Here is a 16,794-nt window from a genome sequence, read left to right on the forward strand (position 1 = left end):
TTCTTCAGGCACTTTTCTACTGAATTTGTGGTTTTTGCCTCTCTCTGTTGTTGTTTTCATAGTCATTAACTTGTTGTAAGGTCTTATTGATGAAATACGATTGGCAAAAAAACTTATTGTCCCCTCGAGGCATCATTCATTGTATATACTGGCTTCCGTTGAAGGCTAATGAATTTAATGGCGTTGATAATACGTGTTTTCCCGCAATTTTCGTGCGTCTAATGTATTTGTTTATATTTGTTGATTTTTTGAAATTATATTGATAAAAAAGGTTTTCCCATTGCTCCTGAAAAATTAATTTAAAATTGAAGAGTGTTTAGTGAAAAGTTCAATTTTTTAATGCCTTCGACCCTTTTGTCGCTCAATTTTTTTTCCTGAATTCGCTGTTTTTGTTCTTTAGGTAGCCGTAAATTGCTCACAGATCTCATAGGCTTGTAATTGAGGACTGAATGAATGATGTTGCTCGAAACATTCAGTATATAGCGAATAGGTTCCTTTCGTCAAATTTAACTTCTATTCATCAATCAGATGTCCCATCGAATTTCGTGTATTTCAAGAAATAACATATATATTGATATTATGTGCCACTGTTGTTTCGTTTTTCTGAACGTTTATTGAATGGCCATTTTTTGCGTTTCTTTTTCTCTTCCTTCAGAACAATCGCGTAATAACAGATCCCAATGGTTTTTAAATGTGGCCCAAGTAAACTTATTTAATCTTTCAGTATAAATCCTTCAACTGAAATAGCAGAAATAACAACTGAATTAAAAATACATATTCAGATGATAGCTATTGATTTTAATGGTAGCAAAGGTTTGTGTTTTCGCAAATCGTTTGTAATTTTTTGAGTTTCTCTTTAGTTTGTTTCTATGGCATAGTCTGACCACAGACGGGTGCTTTTGGTTTTGTAATGACTTTTTATTAATTTATCAAGGATTTTTTTTATTAAAAACCAATGTTTAAGATTTTTGAATTTTCTTGGTGCAAAAAATGTTGATTAATTTTTAAGTTTCGCCTCACTGTTCGTTCTTTTTGTCGGCTTGTTACCTAGTCTCGTTAAGAAAACTTTTCATCTGCTGTATAGTTAGTAAAAGGTAAACTTGTGTAGTTAAGGTTTTATCTGACTGCATTTTGACGTTGTTACCAGGTGCTTTTAAATTTAGATATTCATTTTTTGCCGCCAAAATTTTGTTGGTGCTATTTTTTTTCTAGTCTCTTCAATGTCAGGTCACGTTGGTGCTGTAATGAAGCATGGCATTAGTAATTCAATTAGTAGATAGAATGTGTAACGATTGTTTTAAACTCAAACATCTATTTTTGTTATCTCTTGATTTGGTTGACATTTTAGTCAAAAATGTAGATGAGCTCGGTTTGGAACATCATGTGCGAACGCACATTAACGAGCCGCCTTGTTTCGTATATATTGATATATCATTCGATTGAAAAGAGACGGAAATGCAAACTAAGTCAACAATAAATGGACTGAATTTTGCATGTAATAAGAATTCATTAAACTGTCGCCATTTGACATGATTTTGAAAATTTGATTTTTTAAATTGAAAGACAATTGTAAACTTGCAAAAGGACATGAGCTAATGGATTAACTGACTGTCTCCCGCATAAATGTAAATATCACATTTTTTGTTTATTTCCGCGTCCTCGATTACTAATCTGTCTCCCACCAGCCACCCAAAAACGTCACTTTTGTTGCTAATTGTAATTTACTTAGGTAAGTAAGTATTTTAATTCGCCCAGTTTAGGGATAGGTTAATGCACTCTTGTTTTTAGATGTCGGAGAAAACAAAATATATCTATTTGTATCAAAGATGAGGGCAAAAAATAAAATGTAGCCTGTTACTAGTTTGCTCGTATTATATGCTAAGAATTTAACACATATCCGTTAAGATCAAATGCTCAAAGCACCAATATAATTGAACGTTAGTATAATTTTCAACGAAATAGTATATCTGCATGCATGAAAGGTATGCTCGAAAAAAGTACCAAACAGAAGAGATTCGAATCTTGGGAACTCCAAAAGACAAAAAATAAGGCTTTAAATTGGTCAAGACAATGCAGATAGATATATGTCTGTTCTGAATTATCGAGTTTTTGACTAAAAGGAATTTGGGGAAACAATGAGGTAGACAACAGTCAATAAAAAGTCAGAAAAGTCAGAAGTCAGCTGCGTGTAAACTTTGATACTGAATTGATAAATTTTGTCTACTCCCTTCTGAACACTAAAAAATACTGAACGACAAGCCGTACTCAACATTAAAGATGTGGAGTGAAGAACTTCTTTTCATTCATTTTTTTTCAAGCTACGGTATATTACTAATGGGTATTCTAGTTATCAGTGTATGGGTGCTGTCTCTATCCAACTACTGGTGTCACCGTTACGATCTCCCGAGACAGTTTTGTTTTTTTTTAATCCCTTAATCGCAATTTTTTTGAATGCCAATTTATCTGAATTTAGTTATTCTATACACATAAATTGGGCTGTATTCCATCTCGTCACCGGGTGAGACCAAACCATTTACATTACATAATCTCCAATTCTATTTCAGGTACAATTTTTCCCCAACTTTTTTAAAAACATGATGCTGTAATTTTGTTTATTATTCAACTAAAAGCAATACAAGATCATCATATTTTCTTAAAAAATCCTTGAAAAATGTAACAAAGAGGAATTAATTGCGAAACTTGTGGAAACCAGTGAAAAATTAAATGAGAAGGATAGAATCATAAAATCTCTAGAAAACAATTTGGCACAGTATGAATTACAGAAACAGACAGTAACATTCCAGAAAGGAACAATAAATCGTCTCGAGAAAGATGTTGAATACTTTAAAGAACAAACATCCAAAGTCATTGATAATTTGCTAGAAAAGCAGGATAATTCGCGTTTACTAAAAAATATTGAAACGCCAGATAAAAAATATTACCCGAAAGTGATACCGCGTTTTACAAAGCAGCTTTTAATATCAGAGAGCACATACCGCAAAATCAATCAACAAGTCATCTTGCAGCAAACGGCAATACATTCATATTCTTCAGCAAGAATTAAAGATATTGGAAATGTTGTTGAAACATATTTTTACTGGGGATAGACGGAAACTTTAGTACTACATGCTGGACATAATACAATTGATAAAGGTTTATCTGGGCAAGATGCTGCAATGCAAATGAAAGATACAGTTGATAAGTGCATGAAAAAGTTGAAACCACACCGTGTAGCTGTGTGCAAAATTTCACCTCTCAAGGACGGCTGTTATAGTCGAAATAGTAAAAATGAGGCAATTACAAAGTTTAATGAACAACTTGAAATGATATGTCTGAAACTTGATGGTCTGTATCCGTGGTCAAAAGTTGAATGTCTTGACAATGCTCTGACAGATAATGATTTTTCTTATGACGGGTTTCACCCAAAAATAAATGGAATCAAAAACCTTTTGAATAATATTCGTCACTATAATGTTTAGAACATTCTACCTGCAGCAGAGAATGTGATCCAACCTCAAAAAATTCCAAATTATTGCAATATTGCTTGAGTTGAATAATGTGAAAGATTTGAAAATTTGTTTTTTAATATTAGTAGTACTTTTTTTTCTGACAAATTTGCACAAAAATCACTTCATAGTCAGTAGGAGCAGTTTACCTCAAGCAAAACATTCGTTATACAACATTGTGTACATATTGATGGTCAGCTGGATTGAAAAAAAATTTCGCCTCAAAACTGTTCGTTTTCTTTGTAATTTGGTTTTGAAAAAAACATTACTCCTTTGTGGAGATGTTGAAAAAAATCCTGGACCCTTTAATACATCGAATTTGTTGACGTTTGATAAAATGCTAGATCCATCCCAAAGTGTTTAGAAATTTTTTTTCATAAATGCGCGTAGCATACAAAATAAGTATGAAGGCCTTTCGAATTTGCATGAACAACTAGATTCGCACACTATACTTATAGTAACCAAAACATGGATTTCCGAGCAACAGGACACTAATTTCACTATTAGTAATGAACATCTTTTCTTGCAAAAAGCTCGATCAAAACAAACGGGAGTCCAGCGACGTGGGGGTGTTGGAGTTTGAATCCCCAGACACTTCAATATTAAACGTAAGAAAGAATTTGAGATAGCTAATGCAAATTTTTTTGAATCAATGTGGCTCGAAATTAATGAACCTTTGAAAGAAAATTGTTTGGTGAACATTTCGTACAATCCGAAATAAAAATCTTTCCCATTTTTTCTTGAACGAGTTGAGTGCTGAAGTATCTAATGCATATTCCTTAACAGAAAATCTTCTTCTATTTGGCGACTACAACATTGATCAATTCAATAAAAAAAGAGAAAGAAATACTTGATAACTTTACATCTGGTCTGCACCTAACCCAACAAATGTGGACATTCCCACTTGCATCAGCAAAACTAGTCAATCCCTTATCGATCCCCTGCCTCATGACAAAAAATCAAATTGTAGAATGGAAATTTTGTTTGCCGCCCATTGGGGTTGACCACAATATCAAATTTTATCAGAGTAATTGAGAAATTATAGGGAGAAACGACGATACAATTTTTTTTAGAAGGAACATGAAATTTTTCTCGATGGAGAAATTCAACAGGGACTTGACTTTCGCGGACTGGCGACTTATGTATCATGAAGAAAATTGTGTTGAATTGTTTACAAAATTTAATGAAATTTTTCAAAGTATACTTGATCAACGTACACCTATACAGATCTGTGATTCTTCAATAAAACAAAACAAAAAAGTGACAAACCATGAATATCCAAGGAACTCAAAAAATTAATAGCAGAAAAACATCATTTCTACAATCAATAAAATTTCTCTGAAAACTATGATGTTTTCGACGAGTTCAAAAAATGCCGCAACCTAGTGAACCGAAAACTACGAGATGCATATCACAAATATTCTGTTAGCTTTTTAAGCAATGAGAACCATCGAGGCAGAAATGGAATTTCATCAATAAAAGTTTAGGAAACCACAAACAAGATATTATTGTGTCTGAAATTGAACTTGACGGAGCCAAGACCGTTGACAAAAAAACAATCTGCAATGAATATAATAAGTTTTTGCGGAAATGCGCAAATATTCTGGTGATTTCGTTCCTCTAAATATCCATAAGTTGGACCACTGTTCTGAAAAACTCAATTTTAGAGTATTGACTTTAAAAGAAATCTACAAAACCCTTGATAGTTTAGAAAACAGTATATCAACGGGTCCAGGATTTGTCCAGGCTTTAAAGGCGGCGAAGTACGCAAATGGTACTCATCTGCAATTTATTTTCAATTAATGTATTCAAAACGGTGTCTTTTCAACTGTTCTAAAACATGCATATGTCACACCAATTCACAAAAAAGGATCAACAAGACAAGTGTGCAACTATCGAACAATTTTGGTCACAAAAACTTGTGCTTAGTTTTTTGAGAAGCTTCTCCTTTTCCAAATGATGGACCACATTAATAAAAACAATCTATTGAATAAAGAGCAATTTGGATTCAAAAACAAAAAACCTTCAACAGATGCAGTATTGTTTTTCACTGAGACAGTAATAGAAAACCATGAAAATGGGCAAAACACTACAACAATTTTCTTGGACCTTGCAAAAGCATTCAATTCAAATTCGCACAAACTATTTCCTAAAAAAGCAGAGTGCTTCAAATTCTCTGAGCCTGCAGTTAATTTATTGAGATCTGTTCTCGAAGAAAAATCACAATGCGTCAAATTAGGCACCGAGGTCTCAGAACACATTTTCGTTAATCACGGAGTACCGCAAGGCACAGTATTAGGACCCCTAATTTTTTTTATTAGTTAACGATTTTTCAGAAAAAATCAAAGGTGAATTTGAGTTTGTTCAATTTGCAGACGATAATTGTATTTTATGTCGATATGAACCAGTAGAAAAAATCGCAACAAAAATTGAAAATATTTTACTGAAGACGGACAGTTGCTTGAAGGAAAATCAACTCACTTTGAATGCTGATAAAACAGAACTACTTCATTTTTCTACCAGGGACGAATTAGAACCAAAAGTCACTTTCAACGGAAATTTAATAAAAATCTGCTGAGAGTTGTCGTTATCTAGGAATACACCTTGACTTAAAATTGACTTTTGAAGCACATCTAAATGTAGTTTTGAAAAAAATGGCGGCCGCCATTCGCTCACTATATCTAGTAAGAAACCATATACCTTTGGAAGTAAGGTTGCAAGTTTTCAAATCTTCAGTCCTGTCTCATTTGTCATTAAGTGAAATTTATTTACAAATATTGTCAGCAGAAAGTATACAGCGTATAAATCGACAGATTATTTGAGGCATAAAAGTGTGTTATATGCGTCGTAAATTTGATCATTGTCGTGATATCCTTTTCAAATTGCATGTCCTACCAGCTGAATAAATTATTTCAAAGTTTAGTATATTGAAACTCCACGCAGACTTGAATCAGAGGATAGTATCAGAAACATTTAAAAAATATGCAAACCACCTACAGTTAAAACAGAATAAACGGACAAAACAGCTGATAATAAGGACGCAAAATTATACTAAGCAGTGTAAAAGATCTTTGATTTTGAAGAGCACACGAAAATAGAATAAGTTACCATCTAACGTAAGAGCGACGGAGAACACAATTCTTTTCAAAAGAAATATACCAGAGTTTTTGCAACGTCAGCATGAAAATTTTCCAATAGATAGACAGTTAAGATCATTCGTGTCTTATTTTTTATATAGTAGAACGAACAGCTTAATGGGTAACATCAATTAATAACCAGAAGTTTGATGTATAACTTTGATTATTTCAATAAATATTGGTGATTATTCTGAAGGCATGTAAACTTTAATTTTCGGTTATATTATTAATTTACATGTTTGGAAAAAAAATAAGGGTAAAAAAAATCACACAATCTTATGCCTTTTGTGAAACTATTCACCAATGGCTTTTTAAGTCGGACCAAAACTTAGAATTAAAAAATAGTATCATCGATGAAAGTACATGAGATGTTTGTTTAAAAATTAACACCTTTTTAAACTCAGTCAGTTTTGAAAAGTTCGTGTGTTTGTGTATTTGGTATGTGTGTATGAGCAGTGCAAACCGTCTCTGTGTATTGAGGGATCGCTAAGTCCAGTTTGTCAATTGTTTTGTGTTGCGATGACGTTGAACGTTTCCAACATGTGGTTTGCTTGCGTTTCAGATGAGCTTGTGTATGTTATGAGTGTTACTTGTATGTGATTTGTCATTTTGTTCGGCGTCTTTCGTAGTCTGCTTGTGTGCAATTTTTGCGTAACTGTTTTGCGTATGTGGAACTTTGTGTTGTGTATGTTTTATGGAGTTTTGTGCTTGTGTGTTGTGTGTATGTGGTTGTGTTTAGTGTGTCCTTTGTACGCTGCCTTCATTATTAAGTTATTTGTTTCTCTCTCTCTATCTCTCTCTCTCTCTCTCTCTCTGTGTGTGTGTGTGTGTGTGTGTGTGTGTGTGTGTGTGCGTGTGTGTTGTGTGTGTGTGTCGTGTCTACATATATGTCTAAATTTCTAATAGGCTCCTGAACGCGTTTGTTTATCTCCAATACTCCGCTTTAACAACTATATATATATATATATATATATATATATATATATATATATATATATATATATATTAAAAAAATGAATATTGAAAGCAAATTTTGTTAAACAGCCAGCTGTTTGTTTACCTTTCAGAACTAATTGAGTACCAGGTAATGGGACACTAAAAATAGTACTGCATTATCTATATGGGAGATAATGTAGTTGACAAAAGTTACCTACAGAAATGTAACATTCGGAATGATTTCAAGCAACTGGTGCGAACTGGGCTTTGTAAAGCTTTCAGTGACATTGGTAAGAGAGCAGCCATTGCAAAAGTTGGTCCAAAAAGTTGTAATGCTAACTGTCGTTTCAAAAGTCAAATTCGAACCAGCACTTGCCAGCATTTTGATGTGCACTTGCCTGCCTCCACTTTTTGTCCTTTCGCTTGGGTTGTAAGTTGATGGGACTAACTACTGTTTGCGTGTATGTGTGCGAATGTGTTTGTGTGCGTGTGTGTATGCGTGAGCGCGTATATATATATATATATATATATATATATATATATACATATATATATATATATATATATATATATATATATTATATAACAGCATATAATTTGTATCGTGAGCGCGTATATATATATATATATATATATATATATATATATATATATATATATAAATATGTGTGTGTCTGTGGGTGTGTGTTGTGGTGTGCGTGAGGGTGTGTGTGCGTGTGTTTTTATGCGTGTGTTTGTGTGTGTGTTTGTGCGTGTGTGTGTGCGTGCTTGCGTGCGCGCGTGTGTGTAAGGTTGTCTCTGGAAACCAAATACCCAATAATAACGTGATGCCCGGTTTGAGGTTTTCCAGAAAGGCAATAATTCTTCGATAGCACTTCCTTGAGGTTTTTAGCGTTGATAAAAAAATGTTACAGCTAAAACCGCAGAGCTTACAAAGATTTGCAGTTTTAAGTGGTGAAAATGTTAAAATTTTTGTTTTCACCGCTTTCGCAACATTCAAAGCTAAAACTCGCAATTCTTACAACCAATCACCACAATTCTTACATTCTAGCCATTTGTAGAGCTGACACGTCGACAGGGAGATGCTCTCATGGTGCGAACAGTTGAAATATAGTCCAGCTTGAAGTTACCAATATCCTCGTTTTGTTTTGTTTAGAAGGGCGATGACAAAGAGACCTTCACCCAGCGTGACATTCAGCTGTTGAAGACTCTAATCATCATGTTCATTTCCTTCCTAGTGGCCAATTTCCCCTGGTTCCTATTGGTCACTTTCGATTTCCACGACACAGCTCCACACGAGCTGTACTACGTCACAGGGATCTGTTTCCTAATAATGCAGCCTTTTATGTACTTTTTGATAAGGCTATCCGGCTTTTACTACTATTAACTGCAAAAAAATGGAATCTATTCTGTCCCCCCCCCCTCCCCAGCTTAGTGAGCATAAATTTTTTATGACCCCTAGGTGCACGTGCTATTTTCTTACATAGTAGTTTGTGCTATATAACAACATATAATTTGTGACTGGGGGGTCATAAAAAACACTGCGGGGGGGGGGGGGCGAAACAGAATAGATCTAAAAATCCTTAGCTTTTCATAGCTTTTTTGAGTCCATTATTCAAAAATCAGACCAAAAATCAACCATAAACAGTTTATTTAACGAGCCATTTTGTAGTCATAGTTCTTTGATGGGTAAAGGTTCGATTTAGAATTTGTTTTAGAAGATACTCCTCATTTCTGCTTTCCGAGATGAATGAATTTCTGACCCACACAAACACGCATTCGGGTGTCCGAATAGGGTCTGAATAACGCATCCGCGCAATCAGATCCTTATAACGTCTCAACTTTACTATTTGCTCTACTCAAATGTCTCTTTTGAGTCTTGGGCAGTTGTCTTGACCATAAAATGTTGCAGAATAACTTAAGGCTGGTGTTGAATACAGCGAAGTTATTTTTAATATTGTGAATTTGGTAACTGCAGTGAAAACAAAAATCTGAATTTTTTTACCCCTAGTCGCTGACATATCATAGCGTTTAGGCTATTACAATTGACAGCAAATAATCTCTTATACCTCATTGTTTTTGGCATACATTGCACTTTGTCTAGTCACATCGGCAGTGTTTTGCTCGTTTTAGTCAATCATACAGCTAACCGGCCCAAAAAATGAATTGGGTGGCAATTAGTAGCCTGTTTTACGTCATCCAAATTTGTTGCAGTTTTGCTTTTTCTTGAATCTATGACGACCAGAGTTGAGTAAAATCCGTGAAAAGTTCGGCACTGAAATAAATGTAAAGGGGCTGCTTAACATTTATTAACCTGGCTTTTTAACATTATTCCTGGCTTTTTAAACTTTCCCGCTAAAGTTGCTCCTAAGTTTTTAATAATTAGCACAAGACTTAACAGACGTAGAAAATGTTCTTCCCACTGAAAGGATGAAAACAGTTTTCTAGACAAACAGTTCAAAAAACTAAAATAAACCAGCAAATTACACAGTTATCGTTTAAGGTACTATATTTATTTAAATCTATTTCACTTGAATTGAAAACGCAGTCTTGCCGCTTTTCTAATATAGAAGCTGTAAAATCAACAAAATGAAGCCTGGTTTAAATAAATTATTACATGTGGCTTGATTGCATTGAATACTTTTTAATGGGAGCACTACAATGTGAATGAGTATTGGTAGTTTTACAAATTGAAATCAAATTGTAGCAGTTTTTAACCGAATTAAACTTCCGAACTCTAAAACAAAAGCTAATAGTTCTCAACCCGATAGCTGCTCGGGAATATTTTTTTTACTCTTCAAAGAATCAAAGACATACGTTTATGTTTAACTTGAGTGAGAAATCTCGTTCTGTTTAGTTAAAGAAACTCCTGTGAATTATGGGTCAGGAATTGACTGTCTTGCTGTATTTTCGTACGTTTTTTTCTGTGGATCGCGTTTTTCGTTTTATATAGAAAACAATTTTCACATTTGGCTTCTGAGTCACACCACCCATTGTTTCAGGCGTATAGAATTTAGAGTTCTCAGCAAATTCGCTCTGAAATATTATAGGTCAGAAAGCAGAATAAAGAAACGGGACAAACGAATAAATACCGGGCACCAAAATTTGATGCTTAAAGATCTAGTGCGTTCCCGGAGGTTGGTGGCAGAGTAAATCAACGCTGAATCAGTATGGAGCCATTCTGTTTTTTAGGATGTCCAGTACTCTGTTCATGTCCCAATTTACACGGGCTAGTCTTGATTTTTGAGTAAAATTTACTGCATGAAAAATAATATGCACAGCTTTACTCCCGCCAACAAGGTTTGACTTATATGCGATTCGAACTTCCGCGTGGGTTCTTGTAACAATTAATTTGCGTAGCAAGTTGTAACCACTAAGCCAAATTGGCTTGGTTTTACTTGCCTAAAAACTAGCTTATATAAAAATAAGGTGTATACTACTCTAGTAATAACCAGTTATAAGCTACAAAAGTATGACATTACTCTGCTCAGACCTAATTTTGGTATATGAGTAATTTTCAGACTGTACAGGATAAGTTTAACCTTGGATAACTCCATGACCTCGATATAATCATAATGAAGAAGAACTGCACATAAAGAAACTTGAAATATTGTGGAGATGCAATGTTTCAGAACTGAATTAAGTTTTTATACTTGAAATGTGCTGGTTCAGCGCTGAAATGCTCTGAGACTGAAGTCCGGGTTGTGTTCAAAGCTTCCTAGATTGAACTTCTAATTGGCATTCGTATTCAGTTTATTGGTCTATAACTTTGAGACTCAAATTACGAAATTTATCAAATGTAATGCTACTACACTTTATGACACTTTTTGAAAAAAAAAATGTTATGCTATCGTCAATTTTTCTCTTTATTTTTCCTACTGTTTCAATCCCAATTGCGACTATTTTCCGTTAACCTACCGGCTGTGTTAAGAGCAAAAATTTGCACTCTGATCTATTATACCCATCGTAATTTACAAAACGCCAATACTGTAAGAAATGGTTGTTAACCTGCACATTCAATTCAGCTTTTCATATATTGATAAAAGTTTGTTAAAATTTTGATAAAAGAATGTTCTTCTATTTGAGAATATCAAAACTGTTAAATGGTCACGCATTGTCTTAAAATTTATTGGCTATAAATTTTTGACATTTCAAGTGCAAGACAAAAATAACTGAATGCAATTCCTAATCGTAAAATCGGTTAAAATGTTAAAAATATTTTTGCTGTTTGCTGTGTTTACTGTGTTTACAGTTTTTGGAGGCCGTGGTATATATTTTGAGAATAAAACACTCGACCGATTCACTCCACATAAGGCGTGATTTTCTTGTCTGACTCTACCATAGTACCCAAGATGCCATTAATGGTCTTTCATATTGTATCTAAAATTTCATACAATAACAGAAGCATATAATGTCCCAACAGGGCGAGATTTCTCAACCTGCGCTTCAAACTCTGAGACGCTACTTTTTGCACTAATCTTAGGCAACATAATGCTTCTTACCAATAGTGCTTATATGAGTTGAATAGACATAGTAGAATATCGTAAACAAGGAGGCTTGTTCGCACATAAAGTTCCGAGCTCACCAATGCAGATTTTTGGCTTAATTGGCTGCACAAAGAGTAGAGTTAGGATACTTTCAGCATAAAATAGTGGAGCAATGGATTTTCAATATTACTTGACACTTAAATATGGACTGCTGTAAGTAGTATAGTAAGTTGCCTAGTGCTTGTAGGGGGGGGCGGGGTCCGGACCCCCCCCCCCCCCCCCCTACAAGAAATTTTATCTCTGAAAAAGTGAAATCTTGTAATTTTTTCAGAGTGTAAGGCAAATTACTATACTTTTCAGCTATTTCCATTTCATTTTGAAGGTTCATGTAAATTGAAACTTGGGAATTGGGTTTTGGTGGTTTTGAATTCATGTTTTGTGCGCGATTGAGGGTAAAACTTTTAATTGGGATTTTATTTAGTTTGGAGAGCGGGGAAATGTTTGGACTTGTCAAAGATTTGTTTACGGTGTGGAATTTACGAGGAACGGAATCAAAGGGAATTAAATTTGTGGAAATTTAATTTAATGGTTAAACAAAATCAAATCTGAATGTTTTTAGGGGCTTTGAAATTATATTGCGGTAGTGAGGGAAAATGTTCTAATTACGATTAAAGACAAATTGTGTCGGTGAATGGAAGACTTCAAGGGGGCTATTTGGGGACCGAATTAACTTGTCTGAGTCAGTGTGGTATGGAATATTTTGTTATGGAATGTCTGGAACTATTCCTATTTGCCTACAGTAAAGAAATGAGGGTTTGAAACTTGAAGATTGGAAGTTATAAATATTCAATCTCAATTTTAAAGTCTCTACTTAAAGCGCTACGAGCTCAATCTATACAATTTGCTCAATGCTTCAATGAAATGCATATTTGCAAAATTTGTGACATTTATTTTGACAAAAATCAAGAAAAAAACGCCCATTTTTCCCATCATCACCCTGATATATACATAAAATTTTGTACTTTATGTTGCAAATCTGTTTTTTTCCTCCCAGAACTGAAAGCCCATTTAAAACACAAGTCATACCTCCAGCCCAACCCTTTATACGACTATCGTTCTCTTGCAACTGGAAAAGCTCCCGATCAAACTTGTCCCTTTTGTAAGGAGGTCTTTTATTATAAACTTGAATTGGAAGAGCACCATTTAAAGAACAAGAGCTTGGGTGACAAGGTACGAAGCCTCTTCAGGAGGAAAACGGGACAGAGATTCTAAAGTACGTTTCCTTTTTTAACTTTTGAATTGAAGAAAACAGTTTCTTAACACTTTACTTTGCATATTTTTAACTTTCCTTTCTTTTAAAGATGTACTAATTAAACTATACAAAGCAGCAGTATTATTCAATCTGAGTCAGAATCATAAATAACAATACGTTGGCGTTTAGTAGAAATAACTGGGGAGTCTGTATTACTTTGAACTTCTTCCTCCTCAATTATTTGTGGTCGACTAGTGCTGGGTAAATTTTTTTTGCTCTCCTCTCTTCTTTTGATTTTCTTTTTTCTCTATTTGATTACTGACAAAGGCGTGTAATCATCGCTGGTAGAGGGACTGGTGTCAGCTCTCTCGCTTTCTTCAGCTTCTGTCAAAATAAAGGGGTTATGGGGAGTCTCATGGTCAGACTCATCGCTCATTTCAGAGAGGTTAGTTAAGTCAACAACGTCTTCAAGTTCCTCTTTTGAATAAGTGCGCTGATTGAAACCGGGATCAGGGGTTCCCCATCCAGACGCTTCCCCACCCTCGGGTAAATTGAAGACGTTAATATCTTCTTCTGATTCGATTCCCCAATCGGGCTCATCACATATCTTCATTGAAATGTACTCATCTCGAAAAGAGAAATGTCCAAAAGGCAACGTTGTTTTCCGGTCAGCCTTTATGTTTCTCTTATCGTCGTACGCACTCAAGGCAATTTTGTTCACACATACAGTTTCTAGTTGATGTTTTGTCGAAGCAATCTTTACATTTTCGAGTCCGACAAGTTCACCGGTTTCGAGGGTTTTTTTGAACAGCTCATGGTGGAGTTTTGACTGGGCAAATTTCTTGGTGCCTTTAGCAGACATTTTTTCGAAACCGCCAGCAATTAAAGAATAAAGTTTTGGTTTGAGTGCGCAGAACTCTTCAATTGGTGCTCCAGCTAATTCATCTTTAAACTTTAGCACCACTTTTTCATTAGACTGATCATATAGGGGGTGGTTTTTTGGGAGATTAGAGAGATCAAAGTGTGCAATTAGGTTTGGGTTTTTTGATAGATCATCGTAAAAGTTACCCGTTTGTACTTTGTAGATAAAACTGTCCGTGTCAGAGTATAAAAGATGGCATGAAGTTTCTTTTTTCATCACATTATAATGGAAGTCCATCATGAAAAGTTTGGACAGTTCCAAAATACATGCGCCCACTATGGTTGGATTGTTCCACATTATGTTCTGTTTCTTTTTGGTAATGAGCGACAGATTTGCGTCAATAACTTTTATAGTGCTAATGACACCTTCAGATGTAATTTTTAAAAGTTCGTCTTCTGTGCGGACAAAAGTTACAGTAACTCGATTCCTTAAACTTTCACAAAGGTTACCAAATGTCGAATTCGTCATTAGCTTGAAGAAATCTTGGTCAAGTTTTGATGTTGCTTCTTGTCGCCTTTGGGTATTTAATTCAACATATTTTGATAACCAATTTGATTGTTGGAACTTGATAGCTTTATGAATCTTTGTTACAATAATTCCTTGTTCAACAAAGAATTTCAGGTTTCTGAAATGGGTAACGTAATGAGACTTAGGATGAAATGTTTGTCTGAGTTTATTTGTTTTTTTTGTTGCTGAAACCTTCAGTGCGTTTTTCATTTGGGTCTGGTACTCACTGAGCTCCAACGGGTCAATTGGTTGTTTGTCACAAATGATTGGGAAATCCGAATGCTTCTCATGAATCGCATCCGGATATTCCAGGTCCACTTCAACAACAAACCCAATCTCTCCATTATCGTCGGTTCGGAGAATTTCCTCAAGAGTTATTTTGGTCACCAACTCGAACGCTTTCTCAGGTAGTGGATAGTTGAACATAACCCCGCCATAAAGGTTATTTGCATCGATATAAATGATCGATGCCAGTTCTTTTGACTGATCATAGTTGGGCAGTGAAGGACTGTTAGCCCTTTCTAGCCTTGAGCTGAATACTGGTGCCACCCCTCCACGGATCATTCTTTCAGTCATATCAAGGAGCTCGCGGTCAGTCAAAAGCTCAAGTTGTGGTTGGCACACTTTAAGACATGCGCTGCCTGAGAGATTTGAGGCGGTGTAAAATTGCGCGCAGTCAAGCGAGTATGTTTTATAGCACACAGACCTCAACTCCTCAAACCAACATGCCAGTTGCAGAACGTCTCCAGTGAGGTACAGCTCTAGAAATTGCTTTAGGTTCTCACAATTGAATTCTCTGAAAACTTTTTTCAGCTGATCAAGTTCCGCATACGTTATGTCGATGCTGTTATCCTTCAGGCTGTTTTTCCAGTGTCGTATACCAGGAAGTTCGAGGTCGTTTAGTTTGTCAAAACTATCTACATAAGAGTAGGAAAAGTTTCCTTTGTGTTTTAGCAGCTCACGTTGTTCATGACTATATCCATGATAAAAGTTATCCAAGATTGTGAATTTGTCATGTGGCAGAGTCTGTACTAATTTAATCAGGCTGCGGGGCATGAATTTGAAACTATCAATGAATCGTAAGTACTCATAGATAGCAACCTCATCTCGTTTTCTCCTTCTAGTCTCAATGTATACACCATAGTTCAAAGCAATGAACTTTTCATCGTTCGTGGGTATCACTTCAATCTTTACATTTGCTGTTGCGGAGTGCAGGGTTTTAACAATGTGATGAAGATCATAGTTCATCATATTATGAGCAATAACTGGCGTATAATCAAGTGTTCTGCGCTTCAAGTTACACTCATTGTGAGCATAACCTAGAAATTGTCCCCGAAAGTGGCAATGATCCAGAACTTTTTCATCATCAGTTTCAAAGGGAACATCGCAAATCCAACAACATGTTTGAAATATTTTTGAAGGTGGTTTTCCAATGAAGATGGGATACTTCCTCTTCTGATGATAAAAGAATTTTGCTAGCTTCTCGATCTTGGACAAAAATCTCTCCATGCAGTCAGGACCTGTATAGATGTCAAAGTGTATGGGTTCAGGGTTTCCTCGCTCTATGACCATTAAGCAATAACTGCATGGTAGATGTTTCTCTAAAGCACGAGTACTGGAGACATTTGGATGATTTTTCACTGTTGCTATTGGAACTATCAATGATTCAAGGTCCAAGTAAATCACAAAGGGTGAAAACCACCTCGCAGCAAAATTTTTGAATGTCACTTTGTTTTTCGTTAAACTAGGCATAGTTATTTGTAGCGAATCTTGTTCGAGACATTTTTGCTGATGTGTGTTGAAGTATTCAATAGAAGAACAAATGTGGAAACAGTTTCGACACAGATAACTTCTTTCACGATATTCTTTTCCACTAATTTTTGAGATGAGTTTGTGTAAGTTTACTATCAAAACGTAATGGTAAGTTTCTCCATTGCTGAGTAGAAGTAATTCAAGAAGGAACGGATAATTTTTTCCAGCTGAGAGTCTCAAAGGCAGCAGTTGTACTGACTCATACCTAAAAACATTTTTTTGGAGAGCTTTAGTT

The 16,794-nt window shown here is 35.1% G+C and overlaps 2 protein-coding genes across 2 annotated transcripts in view; one reads left to right on the forward strand and one right to left on the reverse strand.

Moving 5' to 3' along the window:
• The window catches only part of LOC142336623 (melatonin receptor type 1C-like), a 28,615-nt gene extending 19,230 nt beyond the window's left edge, over positions 1-9,385 (forward strand). The window contains exons 5-6 of the mRNA XM_075385533.1: positions 8,736-8,926; positions 9,298-9,385. Of these exons, the coding sequence (XP_075241648.1) occupies positions 8,736-8,926; positions 9,298-9,385 (279 nt within the window). The remainder of the gene's footprint in view (positions 1-8,735; positions 8,927-9,297) is intronic.
• A 4,240-nt stretch (positions 9,386-13,625) lies between these two features.
• On the reverse strand, positions 13,626-16,319 carry LOC142336624 (uncharacterized). The gene is made up of 2 exons (XM_075385534.1): positions 14,975-16,319; positions 13,626-14,635 (listed from the first exon to the last, which is right to left on the reverse strand). Exons 1-2 carry the CDS (start codon positions 16,317-16,319, stop codon positions 13,626-13,628), a joined length of 2,355 nt encoding a protein of 784 aa, XP_075241649.1.
• Positions 16,320-16,794: the final 475 nt, after the last annotated feature.

The sequence above is a fragment of the Convolutriloba macropyga genome, chromosome 3 (genome assembly GCF_964194025.1).
Source record: "Convolutriloba macropyga chromosome 3, txConMacr16.3, whole genome shotgun sequence".
In the NCBI taxonomy this organism is placed as follows: Eukaryota; Metazoa; Xenacoelomorpha; order Acoela; family Convolutidae; genus Convolutriloba; species Convolutriloba macropyga.